The 15,498-nt window shown below is 36.9% G+C and overlaps 1 protein-coding gene across 1 annotated transcript in view; it reads left to right on the top strand.

Moving 5' to 3' along the window:
• Window positions 1-4,142: 4,142 nt before the first annotated feature.
• Window positions 4,143-15,498, top strand: part of LOC126809714 (taurocyamine kinase) — a 44,477-nt gene continuing 33,121 nt past the window's right edge. The window contains exon 1 of the mRNA XM_050534455.2: window positions 4,143-4,683. Within this exon, the coding sequence (XP_050390412.1) occupies window positions 4,530-4,683 (154 nt within the window). The 5' untranslated portion in view covers window positions 4,143-4,529. The remainder of the gene's footprint in view (window positions 4,684-15,498) is intronic.

The raw sequence follows: 15,498 nt of genomic DNA, 5'->3' as shown, positions 1-15,498 counted from the left end.
TGGTAAGGGTGACCCGTCACGTGCACGATGTGCATCACTATCAGATAGGTTAAAAATATAACCCTTATCCACAACTAAAACCCCGTAATATTTCGTTATGCTAATGAATGCATGATAACCAATTTGAAAAATCGAACCAACGTATTTTTCAGTGGTAGAGTCCGGGCGCCATGAATTTCAATTTGTTTCTTTCACTTACAGTCTCAGTACCAGTATCAACCGGCTTTCTATCGCTAATGGTTACACAGATTTTAATGATCCAATGTGCAAGTTGACTACTTGGTTCGTGTGCATGCTCCACGGTCAAACTTTTGCCCCCTATAGTGCAACCTCAGTGGATTTAAAATCAAAACACTGCTCGGGGCTTGGATACATTCTTTGTGGGAAATTTTGATAATTTCGGCTTCATCTTATGCATCCTCGTTGGGGTTAATACCAAATTCTGGTTGAATAGTTTTTCTAATGCTAAATAGTCTTGTATGCAACGATCGGCAGAGTATAAAAAAACATGCCAAAACTGAACGATGCGATTTATGTTCGTTTGTACAGTTGGAATTCGATATAAGAGTAGGCGATAGTGCCGCTGCCCGGGCAAAATTTCCCTCATAGCACACTGTATGGCGTATGCCCGTCTTCAATGGCCGAGTTTAGGAGCAGAACAGTAGGACGTTAAACCCCATTTCATTTCATTTCCAGACTAGCGAACCTGCGTCTTTCCCACTTAGCCACGTGATCCCCGCTCGGTTAATGAAGACGAGCGTATGCCATGCAGTATGCTATAATAATGGATATTTTGACCGGAAAGCGGGGCATTACAGGCTATCGTCAAGGGTTTATATATACGTGCATGTCTATTTGTACACGTGACCTCGGTTTTTCGTCCCGTCCGAACGACTAGACACTGTCTCGTGTCCTGCCCTCCATTCCTGCCCAACGGACAAGGAGGTACCACGCTGGAAAATTCCGATGAACTTTCTCGGCCAACGTATTACTCACCGAACCAGCGCGACTCTCCTCCTTAAAATAAAGATATACGTTGTAATCCCAAAATGACGTAGATTGCGGTTAGTGGACGTTAACCATTTTTATCCCTGGCAAAATGGTTTGTGTTTACATCCAAATTACAACAGAAATTCTCCTTTTACGTTCGTCACTTTATTACGCATCTATCGTAGCAATGATCTTTGTGTTAAAATTTTATTTGTAACGTGTTTAACCAGTTCCATCACATATGTGATAATGACTGACACCAATATTGTCCTTTAATAGAGAGAGAGAGAGAGAGAGAGAGAGATCAGGTCTAACGACCACTCGACACAAACCAGGTCATTTCGGGACTAACACATGGTTCAATTTTATTTCAATAATTCCCTTGCGCGTAGGGGTCTTTAGGAGTGGGAGGACCCGGAGTAAACCTACGAGATTGGGCAGGCAACCCCACTCCTATCCTTTAATAGACTGCAACAAATGATAGAGAAAAACAGCATAACTAAATTCATATTCCCACAGGAATCAGGAGATCTGAAAGAAAAAGAAAGAAAAATATTTGAACAAAACATCTGTTGATCAATACCGTTTTGATTCTGATCAAAGCCTTTGTTTTTGAATTTCAAATGTTATAATTATGTTTGTTGTCACTACATGCCGTAAGAAATCTGGTAATGATTAAATTATAAATTTACATGTATATTTTTAAATAAAGTGTTGGGTAAAGTTGATAATGCTGTTGTTATTTATTTTCATGTATATTTTACACTTCATCGATTTCCAGCTGCCATAGACGTACTCCAACGTGTACACGGGGACCCCGATTTCTTGTCTCATCCAAAAGACTATAGTTTTTAGTCTCATCCAAAGGACTATGGTCTCTTACCCTCCGTCATGTACCTGCAGACAACGTGAAACCAGACTGGAAAACCCCGAGAAAGTTTCTCGGCCAACATGGTGATAAAACCAGGGACCTGGTAGTGAGACAGGACACCGTGAATTAAAACTTTAAACATAGGCTAAATCTGCCTATTGCAGGTCTTTCTTTAGGCCTGAAATGTTATCTAAATTATTAATTAGATATTAATTAACTTATCCAGACCACAATCAACTCTCGATGCCTTCATTAGACTGCTATATTAAGTGGATTTGAATACGTTTTGTGATGGATGATTTAATGTAAAATTAGATAATTGAGACTTGATTATTGTACCAATGGTAGTAATGACGCCCGAAGCTAGCCTAATATCTCGGTTCAGGGTGAAGCAATATGACCCAAATTTTCGGCATATTCTGTTTTTATTATCTATTTTTAACTATTATAGTGAGAACTGTCAGTTCTTTATATAATCTTACCTAATGCCCATTAAAATTAATAAAAAGACTAGGCTACAGTGTTATTGTATCGCCGAAAACTAGGCTCAGGGTGAAGTAATTTGACTGAAATTTTCAACATATCCTCTTTTCATTATCTATTTTTTAACTATTATAGCTAGAACTGTCAGCTCTTTATCTAATCTTACCTAATGCCCCTTAATGAATGTAATGGGGTTTGTTATCTCAGAAATGCTAGACTTTTATAATATTAACTTTTTTATCTTTTTGATCGCAATGTGTAAGCGTAGATATCTTGTCATACTCTTCTTCGAAAATCATGTCTTCATTAGCCCAGTCGGTGCGGAAATGTAAGACGTTATTAAATCCAGTTTCATTTCTTCGAAAACCCAGCTGTGAAGGGGTCACCAACTGGACCTCCTCGATTACCCCTGACAATTTTATTTCGGCAAGACTAGCCCACATAGAAATGAAATGAAATGGGGTTTAACGTCCTATTGTTCTACTCCGATTTGGCTAAGGAAGACGGGCAGTGTGCTTGTGGGGGAAATTTTGCCCGGGCCGAGGGACTGCCAAGTGATCTTTTACGTGTACACCAATATGTGTACACGGGACCTCAGTTTTCCATCCCATCCGAACCACTAGACAGCTGTCTTTGCTCGGGCAGTGGCACTGCCAAGTGATCTTTTACGTGCACGCCAATGTGTACACGGGACCTCGGTTTTCCGTCCCGTCCGAACCACTAGACAGCTGTCTTTTCCGGGACCCTCGTCCTGCACCACTGACAAGGGGAATCCACGTCGTAAAATCCCGATGAACTTTATCGGCCAATGCAGGGCGTGGATTTGTCATAACTTTTGGTTTGGGGGGACGGACGAACCCTGGAACCTTTCATTACCAAACCAAAATAATAATTACGAACAGTTTACCAGTGCTATTTCGATGAAAGTTGTAACTAGGGGTAATAATGATGACGATATAGTAAAATTGACTACCTACAACTAAGTAGGAAGATATCGTGAAAATGAATTACTGTGGCGAGACCCAAGGCAGTGGTTAGATAGCCTTCAGAACGGGGCATTCATGTGGATATAAACCTGAAAATCTGTCCTGGCGATCAAAATCATGGAAGGGGGGACAGAGACCTATTCGTCCCCCCATTCGATTCTAAGAGGGGGGGGGGCAGCCCCCCCCCCCTAAATCCACGCCCATGAATATTATACAGAGTTGATTTATTTACCGTTTTAACGTCAACACGATGTCTAGTCGCCCGGTCCATTTAATACGGTTTTGTATTAAAACCCGAATAAGCTTACTTCCTTCTAATAGTGGTTAAAACTACATATTGACAGAGATTGTGTTGTTCACAAGTAGACGCTTGTCTGTAACCCAGTCTTGTCATTATTCTATGTGTAATAGTTAATTGATTCATTTCATGCACAACTGACTTCTTTTTGATTTTTCTATACGTACATGCAAATTAGAAAGAAAAAAAAAAACCCTCAAGATTTTTGGCACGAACGTAACATTAAGTTGGCATGGTTTCCAAATATTGCATGTAGACTTAAAACGCATTTCACAAAGGGCCTTCAAACGGATATCGTTTCGATATAAATGTCAATATTAGACTTAATGAAGCTTGAATTATAATCCACTTCAAGATTATACATATATAATAATCTAACTGATTTTGATCACTAAGCCGATTATATTTTGTTGTTAAACATTAAAAAAAACTGTTTGATACCAAGAGGCGGGGCTAAAACATGTCTCCACGGTGCTAGGGATTTAAGACTTGCGCGCGCGCTCTGAACGAGCTATGATAACCCCGTCAATCGATGCTGTTGGCAATATCGTCTGCCACACAAACAGACAAACATAGGAGCGAATATCAAGCTATAATAGCTGTCTTTTGCATTGGATTTTAAACTTCACAGTTTTCGGTTACTTTGTTCAGTGTAAATTCTTTCCCAAATCTACGACTAATTTGCCCTGTTCGTGTTTGCTAGGATATCACTATCATAAACGATAAATTCGGAGGATTCAATCTAGAATTGACGGGAGTTGTGTCTGCTTTTATAAAACGTGCATTTCGTGTGCCGGGTATATTTGTTGGTTGTGATAGTTTTATCGTATTGTCAAATTCGCCCTGTAAACACACGCCGATTTGTTATTTTCCACGGCCGCATTTTAGCTCAACATTAAAAATGGCTGAAGAATTGGAAACGATGTTCAAAAGGCTCTCTGAAGCAGAAGATTGTAAATCTCTTCTCAAAAAACATTTGAGTAAAGAGATATTCGAAAAGTTGAAAGAAAAGAAAACTACTTTAGGAGGCACATTAGCTGACTGTATCCGTTCCGGTAAGTTGAATTTTTAAAAGAAATATTTTTAAAAAAAAAATTGTTTATTTTAAAATTATCTTGATGGGTGTAACCTGTATGCGCAGTCAGCCAAGATGAATACAGTATGTTTTAATAGTATACTTCAACTTTTGATGAAATACTCTGCATAATCCTGCACACGTGTTCATAAAACATAAATAACAAATGTCGTAGTTAAAATCTCGGGCAACAACAAAATAAAACTCACTGAATAACCCATGAACTAGCGTTTTTCATGTATGCGTAATACATAATATAGTATTGTCCAAAGCAATTCAGTTCAGATAGCTGTGCATATTATACTTTCACCATTGCCAAAGCCTTTGGGCTATACTTTCATCTTTGCCAAAGCCTTTGGGCTGAGCCATAATGTTTAGAAATAAAAATTAAACGTGTGTTTAAAATATTAAAAGAAAAAAAAACCATGCTTTTATAGTTTGGGCGATCATGTTTGATCCGACTCCCTTTTCTATTTCCATCACTTTTACATTTCATATTAGGGTTAGGGTTAGGGTCAGGTATTTAAGATTAAAATCTATAAATTCAGGGTTAGGGGTTTAAGATTAAAACCAATGAGTAATTTACTTTCTGTGGTGCCACAACAATGAAATATTGAGACACAAAAATGGGAGTCGCATCAAACATGAATGCCTATAGTTTGTAAGTTCAACATAGTCCATTTGAATTGGGATATTAGGGTATATTTTGACATGACTGGACACATCAATAGAGAATCCGATTACATTCTTAAGCGATTTATATAACCTTGCATTGTATGCGTATGAATATTAATTGCGTGTTATGTTAGTCACAAGGGGGTATGCAAGCATGGTAACAATATAAATATAGCGGTATTAAGTTTTGGTTTAACGTGTATCATAGCCTGTATGACTTAGTGCACACATTGTGGGATTAATTAAATACAATTGACTAAAGATGGCATATTAATGGAGCCAAGTCTTTAACTCAATATCATTCACAGTCTTGGACATTGCAAACACGACTTATTGGTCAATTTAAATCAACATTGATGTTGTTATCTTACCGTGACATGAAAAGATGGGCTTCTGATATCCAATATTTACGGCAAAATGAATATTTCAAAATTGGCACACGAATCGTGTGCCAGAATGCTTTCGATCGCCAGTTGAATGAAGCTACTCGGTGAAAACATATCCCATGTAGGATTCTAATATAACGTTGTAGACTGGAATAACCAGGCGCCAAAGACTGCCGTTTAATTCAGATTCTTCGTGTATTTCGCCTAATATAACTGATTCGAAATTATACTAAAAACAGAAACGATTGAATGTAAATCAGTATATATACATTCATATTACATTATTATCAGGCCCGTAACTAGGGGGGGGGGGGGGGCAAAGCTCCCCTTGCAAAAAGAGATCAAATTAAAACACAAAACAAAGAAATTAGCCCACCACTCCCAAGTCCCTCAAGAAACAAAACCGCGGATATTAAGCGCCGTTTTATTAAGCGACATGTTATTACTGCGCCCTCATCTTTGTTGGCTACACATTACCTTGCATGTGTCAAAAAGTTATGTAGACGGAATAGGCCTAAATTCTCCACCCTTGATTACGTACGAGGTACAAAATGTTAGGTCAAACTTTAGAAAAAGTCGTAACATCGAATGGTTAGAATATTGTGAACCAATCACATTAGCAGTTCAAGGTCACATGTCTGACGAGCTTAACGTCATGTGAATAACTGTTGTCAAAGACTGAGAAAAGTATGCCAAACGATTTGTGAAGTGTTTATTTTCAGACGGATATAGCAGTGCAAAGTCTCTTCCTGCCAGACGAAATTTCACAATTGGTTGCCCTCTAAAGCCAATCCATAGCTGAAAAATTTTACACCAGATTTTTGCTAAGTCAACTTACAGCTACGGTACTATTTAAAAACAAATTTTAGGGCTTCGTATCTGAAATTCAGTGAATATTCTCCCTATTTAAATTTCTGGCGTTTATACAATATATATCGGGTTTAGTGCTCAAACATCGCCTTTAACAAAACAAATCTATTTTTGTACATGTCATGTCAGTCGACCTTGTATAGATATTTCGTACTATAATGTAGCATATTTGTGTTTCATAGCATTGAAATGAATAACAAAAAAAAAACATATTCTGAATGCGTTGTATATTTACATTTTAAAAAAACATATTTCCCATGGTAGACTGTCCTGTTGTACGTATCAGTTCGACGGGGTCATGTCAAAATTCAGCTATATTGACATTTGGCACCCGTTCATGATTTGCCGATATGTCAACTGTTTGACCTGCGCATGTCAGCTGTTGTAATTTGATTATGAAATCTGTTAGCACTGTCCAGATGTATGGTTGAAAGATCTATGTCAGGATCCCGAGCAATAAACACACGTGGTGTCATTAATAAGTCAATGTTTATGTGATATTATAATTGAACTTCCGGATGAAATTAGAAAAATGCACTATAAATAATAACAATCTCCACAGATTTAAGCAGGAAAAAAATGGGCCCTTATTCACGAAAACTTAAACTAAGTTACAACCGAAATATTAAGAAATACTGCAACTTCATTGGATATATGCAAATTGATTTTACTGGTCAGCCAATCGAATTGCAGTATTTCTTAAAATTTCGATTGTATCTTAGTTTAAGTTTTCGTGAATAAGGGCCCTGTACCCCAGCCTGTTATAATGTTTCTACTGCTCTTTTCTCTCCGATAGATAGATATTATACACACAAGGGTCGTCTCTATACATATATGTATAACTATTCTGTGACGGTGATAGGTATTATACAAGGGTCGCCTCTTTTCTCTCCAATAGATAGATGTTATACACACAAGGGTCGTCTCTATATGTAAAACTATTCCGTGATAAATTTTATACAAGGATCGTATCTTTGTGTATAACTATTTTGTGACTGCAATGTATGTGTCCCAATAGTGATGGGAATTATACAAGGCTCGTCTCTATATGTATAATAACTACTCTGTGACTGTGATGGTTTTATATAAGGATCGTATCTTTGTGTGTAACTATTTTGTGACTATATTTGTCCCAACTGTGATAGGTCGTATCTACGTGAACAACTATTTTGTGACTGTATATGTCCCAACAGTAATAACTTTTATTCAAGGAACGCATATATGTCTGTAACTATTTTGTAACTGTATTTGTCCCAACAGTGATAGGTTTTATACAAGGATAGTATCTATGTGTAGAACTATATATTCTATGACTGTATATGTCCCAACAGGTGCTGATCTGCTATTCAGTTGAAACATTTACTGATAAACGGAATACTAAATCATTTTCAATTTCCCTTACCACACTCGTATCTTATCAGAGCATGAATGAAGTTAACTGCGCAATATGTTTCATATTCAATACATGCTATGGAAATATTGTTATTTCCGATAAAAACACAATGATTAAATGTTATTTTTGAAAAAAAAGAGAGCGAGAACAAAACAAGTAATGTAACGTGATATTTTGTGCCATGAAAAGCTTCCTGAAGATTCGACCATCTAACAATAATATTAAACTTCATGTTAGAAAAGATAGACTGGTATATATAGCTATCTATCTGGTAGATTCATCACGAGAGAGAGGCTTTATCTTATTAAGAAATCAGAGATGATCAACAGCATAGTATAGCCTGTTATCATCTTACTGTATAGTTTCTGGCTACTTTTATTTTAAATGTTTATATATTTATAATTTACAGTTCATTTCAATATTACTCTAATAGGCAGCGGGAATAAATTGAAAGTGGGGTAGGGCTGAAGGGGGAGAGGGCGCGATATAAAAGGGGTAGAGAAGAAAATTCAAAGTGCACCCAACGTGTTCTATAATTACTCATGTTTAGTATATATTTATAATTTACAGTTCATTGAGGTATTTCAATATTACTCTAATAGGCGGCGGAAATAAATTGAAAGTGGAGTAGGGCTGAAGGGGAGAGGGCGCGATATAAAAGGGGTAGAGAAGAAAACTAGAATTCTAAGTGCACCTTACGTGTCCCATAATACTCTTTCTTGAGATAATAGCCCCAAAAATATACATTTATTCGATTTTTCCTTGTTAAGTTTTACCAAAATATTAAAGTACTATACCAACTGTAACTAGGATTTTAAAAGTAATCTCGCACATGTTAAGGGAGTAAATAAAATGTTCGTTTGTCTTTATAATAGTAAAGCGTTTTCAGGTAGAAAAAGAAACATATTCGAATTTTTCTAGTTAAGTTTTATCAAAAGATTAAAGGTATACAAGGGACATACCAACTGTATCTAGGATTTTAAGACTAATCTCGCACATGTTAGGGGAATAAATAAAATTGAAACGTGATCGGTTGTCTTTATAATAGTAAACTGTTTTCAGATAGAAAAAGAAACGTATTCGAATTTTTATAGTTACATTTTACCAAATGATTAAAGGTCTAGTAGGGGCATACCAACACTGTATATCTAGGATTTTAAACGTGTTCGATTGTCTTTATAATAGTGAAGTGTTTTCAAGTAGAAGAAGAAACGTAGGCGATTTTTTGTTATACCTTATAGAATAAGGCAATGTTACTGAGAGTGGAATTATAGGTTAATTGGCATCTGGTCTGTTTTCTTCTCAGTTCTCCCTCCCAATATACTTTCTTTTTTTATTGAATTTTAAATCATCCCTACCTCGCCTGTCGTCATCTTAGCATTATCAACATTCCATCTGGCTATTTCAAGCAAGCATTACTTTCTCTAGAAGGATTATGTTACAGGCTATAAAATCAAGGTTTAGTACAGCGCTGTGCCTGCAGGAAAATATCAGAATACTTGAATAAAGTTTGGAAAAATTAAATATGTCTGAATTTGCTGGGCAATATATGACATGACATGAAAAACAACATAGTATGTTCCGATTTTGGAGAGAGAGAGATGGGGTTTAATGCCCACTCGACACAAACTAGGTCATTTCGGGACTAACAACTGGTTGAATTTTATTTTAATAATTCGCTTGTGCGTAGGGGTCTTTAGCAGTGAAAGGAAACCGGAGGACCCTGAGAAAACCCACGAGGTTGGACAAGGCGACCCTATTCCTTGTCACGCACAACTGGGGGAATCGAAACCACGCCAGTTGACTCAATGACAGGCCTTATGATACAGCGCGCACGTGCTAACCATTCGGCCACCCGCCTCCCCTATATTCATAGAAAACTAAAATGTTTGCCTATATATTCTACACCTAGCGAGATAAACTTATACAATATAAGGTACATGTTAACACGGGGCTATATTCAGCTGTCTGCAACCCAAATGAGATAATCATGCAAATATATTGGAATGAGCCAGACGTCTCACCGTATATCGGAAAACTATCAGAAGTCGTTCGGAGATTTACGCAGAATTAACCTGTGTCATGACAAATGATATGGATACTTCTGGAATACAAAGGAATAGTTTAAGATGGTATATACATTTAACATGGCAATAAAACTGTTATAAAAGTGATAAATTGCAATCCATGTGTAATTTGACGTAGCTATAGATCAACCACTTCCAAGTCTAAATTTTTTGTTTGTCAAAATGTTAATCAAAATACATAGCTCATTATTTTAATAAAATGGAAATACCCCCCCCCCCCCTTTGTCTGCGATATCACCTCGGTGGAAGCGGACGTTAAATAAAGCTGTTTCACACACCCCAACCCCCACCCACTTTCGCTTGAAGTCACAGGACAAAATTGGGATTTTGTTTGTGTTGGGAATGTCTAAATCTTTGTTCAGCGAGAACTGTTACCAAAACTATATAGCCCCTTATTTTAACAATAGGAAATCCGTGTAAGTATTGATTTGGCGATTTTTAATATTAAAGATTGGTAACTTGGTAAATGATATTTTAAATGATCCTATAAACGCCAGGTTATCTGACCTATTGTAGGTCTACAATATGAACGAAGTATACTGAAGAGCGTGTCTTATCTATAATTATCACGTTTACTTGGTTTTAGTATCATATACAGTACTACAGATTGTAAAAGCCAGATATTAGACCTATCAGTTTTAGGGGCTTAGGTTACGACCCACGCAATTTTACACACGTCAAGCCTCTCTGCACTTCTTTGAAGATGGTATGAATGACTTTGCCTTATCTTGTAACCCTTTGCTAACAGATGAAGACTTCTCTAATCGCTGCTCTCATTATCAGTAACATATATTACAGAACAGACGTGGAAATTCAAACAAGATGTCGCTACTACATTATTCTCAGCATGATGACTACATCCCATTGACGATAAAAGGGGGTAATATTAAAGCTTGTAGTCCTTGGTGCATCATCTGGTACTAATTGAAATATCCATTACTAACCCCTGGAGAGATTCCTAACCTTCTTGCATATACATAATATATTAACAGGCCAAACATAATATGTGAATCATTTTGGTTCTTTTATGGCAGTGGGGTAATACAAACTATTTTTCTGATATTACATATAGGATGTACTGTTACGAACTAAAAGATAATAAGTAAGTAAGTAAATTTATTGCATAAAAACGCCCACAAGGAGCAGCATATATGGTATATGTTATGGCAGTGGGGTAATACCAACTTTTTTTCTGATATTACATATAGGATGTGCTGTTACGAACTAAAACATGTGAATCGTTTTGGTTATGTTATGGCAGTGGGGTAATACAAACTATTTTTTTGCTGATATTAGGCCTACATAGGATGCGTTACTAACTACAACATGCATCATAACACATAAAACATCTGTCTCGTTATAACAAATTCAAAAAAAATTATCAGGACATCGGCCATCTTGATAAAATATGATACATGTATATAGAGAGAGAGAGAGCAGACAAACGTAATGGGAGAAAGCATAACTGGAGCTCAAATCTTATCTCAAAACAGCTTCCTGCATAAACTATTTATAAGTAACTTTATTGCATAAAAATGCCCACGCTGTACAAATATAGATGCATTTCTCACCTAAGAACATCTTGTGTTAGAACAAGATGCTGACATTTATTTATTACTAGCAGGATACACGGCTTCGCTCGGGGGTCATAACTCCGAAACCGGAAGTGGTAGACAAACGCCACCTGGCCTATGTTACTCCCCGGTCGGAGCTACCCCTATACCCCAAATTTCAGACTCGGGGCAGACCTAGTGTAGCCGCCAACCCCGAACAGACAAACAGACAAAACGACAGTCACAAATATTAGTATAGATTTTTATTATAAACCTAGTAATTCTTTTAATCCCATACAAAAGTCAAGGAATTTTATTTCCATAATTCGCTTGCGCTTAGGACAGGCGACCCTACTCCTTGTCACGTACAACCGGGGAATCGAAACCACGCTAGTTGACAGACATAATGATACAGCGCGCACGTGCTAACCATTCGGCCATCCAACCCCCCAGGAAGCATCAAAACAAACATTGACGCTTTAACATAGTTTCAAAGTCGTATATGAATTGGTTTAGATTCATAGAAATTAATACGAAGATCTTTCTGTTTACTTCTTGTATCTGGTTATGCTTAGAGACTGTCGCAGAAATTGACGTTAAAATTAAAACTCTTTAATGATTATTAACTCGAGACGAATTGTATTGACAAAGGCCCCCCTATTATAAATTACCCTCAACGGTTTCATTATTATACGCTATTAATGCAACAATTGATTTCGTAAGTTCTTGAATCCTGAAAACCTAACTATACAATCAATGGCTCTTTGTGTTTTTTTCTCTCAAACCAGTTCCTAGCTGTAATAATCCGTGAGGGAGGAACTATCAAATCGACAGTCATTTCCGTATGTTTCATTTATATTACCGGTACCTATACTTTTTTGTCTGAACGCCAGTGAATCAGTTTATGAGAAGTATTATAATAATTGAAAACAACTTTGATATGCCACTGTATCATTCATTTGATCATATTTCTATTTATATACTTTCGGCAGAATTGCCTGGCTTTGGGGATTTACTAACATAACACGTTATTTATATGGATACCAATTAGTGCAGTGATTCTCAACCCGTGTGCCGCGGCAGACAGATGTGCCGCGAGATTTTGAACAGCACACTAAGAAAATGTGAAAAAAAAAACAACGTGATCCCAATTGAGTATTCACTGGTGTCTACTGGTACGTTCATAGCTGTGTTTTTCTTTATTTAATTTGAGTCCTTCTATGTGTCTATGACTAGTTTCTGTCTATGGTTGTATGCCGTCTGACTTGCCATGTTTTTATTTTGCAAAATTGAAATAATTTTCATATATATTTAGCCATGTGTGCCTCTATTTTTTCGTGTGTTCCAAGATGTGCCGTTGGCAAGAAAAGGTTGAGAACCACTGAATTAGTGGTGTATTTTACTAGAGACTATATAGGTCTTTATTAAGCAAGTGATGGTATTAAAATATTCGTTCGTTACTTATATAGATACAAGAATAAGGCATCTATATAAATATTTATAACAAAGTAATTAAAGTACTGAGTAATTAAAGATTAGATTTACTGTATAGGATGATAGCATAATACAAACATGATTAAGAAGACTGTGATAAGGATTTAGCCAATCTCTTTATAATTTTCCGACGGCCATACTCGTTCAGGCCATTAATGAAATCTATTTTTCTTAATATTTATAACAAAAGTGACCCGTCTACAGTAACTTTTTAATTAGCTGGCTTTGTAGACTATATAGATTAGTCACGTGCATTTTGTTCCTTTTTTAATTGGGAACCTTGAAGCTTACAGAACTATCAATATTCCCATATTGACTTTAATCTGGACATTGATATATAACTACAGAGCTAGCATGATTTTACGTTTATTAGTACATAGACTACTGAATGTCTCTGGAACAATTCTGCCAATTTCACCCATGGCACGATTCCCCGGTGGTACGTGACAATGAGTAGGGGTGCCTGTCCAACCTCGTGGGGTTTCCCCGAGTGATCCTGTTTCCATGTTAGTCCCGAAATGACCTAGTTTGTGTCGAGTGGACTTTACCCCCCCCCTCTCTCTCTCTATATATATATATCTATCTATCTCTCTCTCCAATCATGGCACACTGTATGCCCGTCTTTAGTAGCCCAGTGGGAGCAGAGCAGTAGGGCATTTCACAAAAGTTTGATGGTGTATTTTTACAATACAGTGCTGTTCAGCAAATGGAACGACTCAAATGCCATTTAGATTGGAAATCATAAGGCCGACTGCGGCTGGAGCCCAAGGTGTATTAACATCTTCATAGAGAATCAACTCAACAGTCAAATGAACCGATCCCATACTTGACATACCAGACATAACTGCCAGATAACTTGTCTAACCATATACTATTACACAAATATTATAGTAATAATAAATATATTATCATAGTTTACTTCAAAGGTTAGTTAAACATTATCTGATAGAATCTGTTCATTTCCACCATCACGGTGTTGTTAGTTATACACTGAATTATAATTGACTTTCAATGAGAAATACCATGTCTGAAAAACAACCAGGGTGGGGGTTGGATGGTCGGATGATGGTTAGCATATGTGCGCTGTATCATAAGGTCTGTCATTTGAGTCAGCTGGTGTAGTTTCGATTCTCCGGCTGTACGCGACAAGGAGTAGAGTCGCCTGTCCAACCTCGTGGATTTTCTCCGAGTCCTCTGGTTTCCTCCCACTGCTAAAGACCCTTACGCGTAAGCGAATTATTGAAGTAAAATAGAACAGTGTGTTAGTCCCGAATGATCTATTTTGTGTCGAGTGGAGTTAAACCCATCTCTCTCTCTCTCTCTCTCTAAAAACAACCAAACTTCGGTACCATTTCCCAGATTCAAACTTTAAATCACTTCCACGTTAATGATTAGGTGAACAAATTCAGGTGTCGATTTAATTAAATTGAATATCCTGTATTAAATCGATACATTATGTAAGAATTAGAAATTAAGGCATTTTAACAAATTTACTTCATTCGCAAAACGTCAATACCGTACAACAAAATGGATAGGTCTATACATGCGCATGTTACATGTTTTTATGCGTGCTTCATTTGCTATGTATTAATTTTCACAGTCTTGGGATATGACCGTTTAACCTTTCTGTGAAATAATACATTTACTGTATTCCGTGGTAAAATAATGGAAAAAAATGGCGTCTTCATTACTCAAACTACATGGTGTTAAATTAATGGCGAACACGACGTGATGTAATTGAATATTGTCAAATTATAGATTTTGCCAGCATTTTCCACTTAACTTCCAGAATTGAAACTCTTTGGGGCTTGTATGTACGTCATGTCAAATCTTTGGAGATTCTGCAAGTGTCCAACAGCGTCTGAGTATGTATTGGGGGTGGGGGTGGGGGGGGGGTATCTGCCTTGATTGTATACATAACTGGACTAGTTTAAATCGGACATTGTGAAGACGTAAAACTTTACATATTTCTTCCAATGTTCTTCCAATTACATGTCTGAAATCGTATTTGTAGATCAACTCTGAGCAATCTTAAAACTCAGAAAGCTCTGTATCTCGGCAGTTTAGTTTCAGATTTTGAATACAATCTGATCTGTATCGCAATATCAAGACTTAAACTCTAAGTAAGTTTCTTTAAAAGGTATCTGACACGTTTATAAATGATACAAACTTCAACAGGTATCTGACCACTTCATCAGGTATAAGGTATTGAAGTACCATAAACAAAGGTATGCCTTTTAACTGACTGATAGTTCAGCCGTTTTGTTTTCTTTTCTAACAAGGACAGCTGTCTAGTAAGTCGTTCGGATGGGACGAAAAACCGAGGTCCCGTGTAGA

Source organism: Patella vulgata, chromosome 2, assembly GCF_932274485.2.
Source record: "Patella vulgata chromosome 2, xgPatVulg1.2, whole genome shotgun sequence".
NCBI classification, from domain to species: Eukaryota; Metazoa; Mollusca; class Gastropoda; family Patellidae; genus Patella; species Patella vulgata.
Note: the sequence above shows the minus strand (reverse complement) of the source record. Positions and strands in the feature narration are given on the sequence as shown.